This window comes from Poecilia latipinna, unplaced genomic scaffold, assembly GCF_001443285.1.
Source record: "Poecilia latipinna isolate Pla-1442-1.1 unplaced genomic scaffold, P_latipinna-1.0 Scaffold646, whole genome shotgun sequence".
NCBI classification, from domain to species: domain Eukaryota; kingdom Metazoa; phylum Chordata; class Actinopteri; order Cyprinodontiformes; family Poeciliidae; genus Poecilia; species Poecilia latipinna.
Window position 1 is genome coordinate 1829 of NW_015113262.1, and position 5415 is coordinate 7243.

Sequence of the window (5415 nt, forward strand, 5' to 3'; positions counted from 1 at the left end):
TGAAAATGCATGGCCATGTTCTGCGCCTTAAATCAGCTTTGTTGTTTTGAAAAATAATCAAAGTTGCACTTTGCAACAAGGTCTCACAAGAAAGGTTCAATTCAAATTATTAAAATCTCTTAAATTATTGCGATTAATGTCGGGCAGGAATATATACAAGCCTCAGTCTGAGGTTTTCTGGATGAATTCATATCTTATTACAACAAAGTTGTACTTATCTCCTACTTTTGACTTTGCTTCCTCTTTTAAAGAGCAAAAATATCCATTTAGAAGCATTAAAACTTTCAGAGACGACTCCAAAGACATTCAGAGTTAAAGACTTTATTTTACAAACATTAGATCTTTTACATTCACATCCTTAGAATGATTATGAAAAATTTAAAGTCCAGAACAACTTCAATTAGCCTTTCCAGCTCCAGGATCGTCACGCTGTGCTTTGTAATCTGTGACATTTGATAATTTCTGTAGGACCAACAACATGAATAACAGCTCTGTTTGCTGATTAAAAGGAAGAAAAAGAAAACATGTAGAAGCAGCTTCACAGACCTCCTCCTGAGACAGAGCCGGGCGCATAATCAAAGCGTTTCATTTAATATTCAATTAATTCAACATGAGCCTAGTTTTCAATGTTAGGGGCTGCACAAAGAGCTCCTCCAAGGCTTCACAACCGGGCTTTGACTGGCGTCACCTGGAGGTTCTGCAGCTTCATGGCCATGCCCATGTTCCCAGTGATCTTCAGCTTCCCTTTGAAGAACGCCTGATGCAACCAGAGATAAAGGGACAAAAGATGAAAAGTCCATTTTAATATTTCTTACAAGCGATAACTAAAACATGTGGGCCTTTTCACAGAAACGGCAGATCGCTGATGAAACTCGAAACAGAGCAAAGTTTTATTTTTTAATTGAAATCGGAGCTTTTATTCCTTTTTTTTTTTCCCCATCACTTTTGCCTTCGGCTGCTTTTGTCACTGATGAATATAAGGAGTTTATTTTTCTCAACCGTGTGGTTAAGGACACATGGTCTCCGCATACTGATTTTAGTTTGTAAGATCTAAAAGTCTCCAAATTCTTTCTGCTTCATTGCAAGTCAACTAGAAAAAAAAAGAATGAAAAATCCCAACTCTGTTAAAAGGGAAAGCACAAAAACCTGGCTACACAAGTTGGCACAACCTTAAAATAATATCTTGAACTAACTTTTAAATTAATTTTAGCATTTAATGTTAAAACCCAAGAGGGTTTTAGGACTGTAACTTAAGACTAGGACTAGAAAGCTAGTCCTAGCTCGCTTTCTAGCTTTCTAGTTCCAGCTAGCTCAACAACTAGCACCTAAGCTAGTCCTAGTCCTAGTCCTAGCTTTCTAGTACTCGTCCTTCATTTACAGTCCTAAAACCCTCTAGCTTTCTAGCTAGTCAAGGTAGACTAGCTAGTCTAGTTCCAGCTAGCTAAAAATAGGACTAGCTTTCTAGTCACCAAAACTGCCTTACCAGAAAAAAAAAATTACCAGATTTGAAAGGTAATACACCTTTTGGTATATTTGGGCAAATATACCAAAAGGTGTTTCAAGATACTAGTTTAAGGGTGTGCAGACTTTTGCATCTAAGTTTTAACAATACGTTTCCTTTTGTCAAATGTTTTCTTGCGACAATGACAATTTTTGAAAAAAGTATTTGGTATATTTTTAGCTCCAAACTGTGTTGCTGGATTGAATTGGAAACTTTAATGGTTCTTACATTTACTAAATGTATAAACCTAAATAATATTAATTGAACTGAAACATGAAACATTTAAATTGATTCAATGTGACAACATGTCTTTTAAACAGAGCATGTATTTAAAACATCTGTCTTCCACTGTCACATTAAAAGGCGGAAATGGTTTCGAAAGTAATCCAACGTTCTCTGATGTTCTGACAAGAGTAAAAACTTGCATTTAACCAGGTGTGTGTAACGTTGGGATACAAAAAGTGGATATAATCAGGCACGAATACATGATCTTAACGGGCTTTCAGCCAGCACTGTAACAACAACAGGTCAGTGTCAAAGGTCACGTCATCTCAGTTCAATTCATTTCTGGAAACTGGGAGATTGCTTTTAAAATTCCTCCCTTTCCCATTATATCAACAATGAAACTGAGTGCAAGATGGCAAACACAGTTGCCTTGGAGCAGATGTGTGACCATCTCACAGCGGAAACATAAATGTACACACATATATATTGGACCTGACGTAAGTAAACACACCGTTTGTGGGTTCAGCTTTCCTGTCATGAGATGCAGCAGATCCTCGTCTCCAATGGACAACGTGCAGTCTGCCGTTTTACCTGAAAAATAAAAAAAGGAGATATAACAGTAAAACTGATTCACTGCAGCACTTTCAGCACAAACACTTTGCAACCGATGAAGCAGAGTTCAAAAACCACTTAGCGTTTGACGACAGGCATATTTCATTTCATATTGGAGATGAAAAGCTCATCTCTGTCCCTTTTATCGCCGCGCACGGAACAGAAGGCTCAGATTTGTATTTTGATGAGTGTCAGAGCGGTGAAAAGTCGCCCTGGAAGGAATCACGCGTGTTCAAGTGGATTTTTTAAATTATTTCGGGAAGGTCAAGTCAGAGTTTGTGACTCATCCTGCACATTTTAGACCAAAGTGACGTTTCAGGTTGTGTTTCTGCTGATTTTCAGGTGAGAGCAACTGAAAAACTCTCCGGCTGAAAAAGGCAAAATGTTACGTGTTTCTAGAAAGCTGAATTCTGACTGTCTGGTTTGAAAGTTTGGAACATTTTCAGTTCATTTATTAACTACACAAAGACAAAACGGAGCATAAGTGCAAAACAGAAGGAAAAAAAGATGCAGTTTTCATTTTAGAACATAAAAATTTAAATGAAAAAAAATCTGATTTGGTCCATTTTAAAGTATGTAGCTTTTATTTAAAAAAATAGATTAAAACAACATTTTTGTTTAATAAAAAAAAACCCTATGGACCTGCTGTCATTTTCACAAATGCACTGCTCAGTTAGAAACAGCCAATACAGTCGGGAGGAGGATCTTAGCATTGTCAATCATGTTTGCATACATGCTGCTCAGACCCTAACCACTTTCTCTCTGCTACGCTACAACAGAGCCCATTATAAATGCTAAGGCTAGTTAGCATGGCCGCTGATGTCGGTGGATAAGCAGTTTTCCTGTAACAGTAAGTTGTTTCTCCGCCATCAGCACATTTAGCAACGCTAAGACCCGCCTCCTGGCTCTGATTGGATGTTTCTGGTTGCATTTCTTTAGATGGCAATAATAGCCCAAAGGGGAGGTGGAGCTGTTAGGGGGGGGGACTTTCCACAGATTATCTGCCTCATATTACACTGTCATGACATGATAAAAAACATATTTTTTATGTTTTTTGATTTGTGTTCAAGTGTAGCAGTGTAAGTAATCTGAATTTTAAAATTTACATGTGCATCGACAGTTGCGCAGTGAAATTTGTGTCTTGATAAAAATGGAAGTGCAGTACACATGTTTATATAAATACCTGACTAAGTATTTGTTTCCTTGGTATTAAATCTGGTATTCTGTGCTTTGCTACAGTTGGTTATAGTATTCCTGTTTCTTACACATTTTCTCAAATAAAATATTGTAATACATTTTCAGCGTGTTTTACGATGATACATGGTAATCTAAGCGATATTGGCCCCGGGGCACCGAGCAGGCTGAGTCCGCCAGTGTGTGTATGGGGCAGGAGACGCCGACTCTCCGATAAATTAACGCCGACACACTGCCGAGCTGAAGCAGTGGAATGAAGAGGTGCAAAGTGTGTGATGTCCTGCCAAGTGGCACATTTATTATTTCTTTTTCCCAGTTCAATGAAATGCAAATAAGGAAAGGACGGGTGGGGAGTTGGAGGAATTATGTACACGAGAAATAAAAGTAATTAAAAGCAGATCCGAGTCCCTGACAGGTCCTTCACGGCTCGCCCTGCATTGCCAGGTATTCTCTGTTCTGCCTGACCTGCATGTTGATATCCCCACATTCTCTTTAACAAAACGTCTTATTATATCAAAGGCCTCCGAGGAGGACTTGTTTATCCCGCATCGTGTTGTGTTTGAAATGAAGAATTAACACCATTGATGCTCTCCTTAAAGGAAGCGCGGAGGTGCGCTTCGGCAGGAAACAAAATTGATGAAGGAATGTTTTGTGCCGCCTGCCGTTTATCACATTTACTCTCCTGGCCTTTTGTCTCGTCCCTTTCGCTCGGGCTCGCAGGTGGGAGAGGCTGAAACCCGGGAGGAGGAGAAACAAGCAGCGAAATGAGATTAGAGGCACGGCAGAGAGAGAGGAGAATGATCGTGTCACTTCGTATTTACCTCCTCTCTGCGTGTAATCTTTTCTAATTTGCAATTCAGAAGTGAAAAGAAGTGGCCGTAACTTTCAGCTCTGGTTGTGCAGCACACAGTAGTTTTGAAAGTGCTCAGTTTGCCTGGCGGAGGCGGCGCTTAGTCCCTTTTCATGTCAAGGGGGGATAATATCAAGAGGGATTTAGCATAATACATCCTCTCTGAGTCCAGAACTGTGGCGGGCGGCTGCGTCACTGATGATGTCAGCGCTGCAACCTGCAGAGAGCCAATAGTGCGAGTCAACATGCCAGAGGCTGTCAACGTGTTGCTAGGTGAGATATGGTGGAATCGTGTATGGAAGATTTTATTTTATGTTTTTCATATAGAAGGAAGAGTGGAGAATGCCTGGTTGTCCAGTTAACATCAGTTTATGTTCTGACCTGATGGTTCCACATATTAAATGTTGGGTCTGAAAGGAACAAAACCCTCACGGCCCCCAAAGGCCGAAGTGCATCCGTGGGCCCTTACTGGTGACGATATGGACTAAAGGTGAACTCTACCGTCCAATATTAAAGGTAAAGTCTACTAGAAAGTTCTTTAAAATCTCCTTGTAATCTGGAAGACATCACGGCCTTAAGAAGACAAACACACGCACGACTTCAGAAGTTGAGATTTTCTAACCGCACAGCAAGAAGGAGATTTAAAGACGAGCAGCAAAAGCAAATGAGGTGGATTAGCGGTGCATGTCAAAAACTGATGTCTGATATTCTCTGTGTCCCTAAATACTGAGGTGCTAGCATGTCACAGGAGTCATGACATGAACAATGATTCGATGCAAAACTTACTTGATCGATTTAATTAAAAAAAAACTGAACTTGATAACTTGGATCAACTTGCAATTGGATTCAACTGACGTGTTTGTAAAGTGCCTTTGGATGACAGTTGTTGTAAATTTGCGCTACTTGGAGAAAGTGAATTGGATTTTTTCTGGCCTGCTCCCAAACAATTAGCTAGCATGTAGATAGGCTGCAGCAGCTGCACTTCCACTTGCGTGAAATTAAATTACGAAAATAAATTTGCTTAATGGAAACA

General features: G+C 39.8%; 1 protein-coding gene across 1 annotated transcript in view; it reads right to left on the minus strand.

Moving 5' to 3' along the window:
* Positions 1-305: 305 nt before the first annotated feature.
* Positions 306-5415, minus strand: part of scp2a (sterol carrier protein 2a) — a 25557-nt gene continuing 20447 nt past the window's right edge. Inside the window, exons 16-17 of the mRNA XM_015043697.1 lie at positions 2238-2317; positions 306-757 (exon numbers count right to left, since the gene is read on the minus strand). Coding sequence (XP_014899183.1) covers positions 662-757; positions 2238-2317 — 176 coding nt within the window. The 3' untranslated portion in view covers positions 306-661. The remainder of the gene's footprint in view (positions 758-2237; positions 2318-5415) is intronic.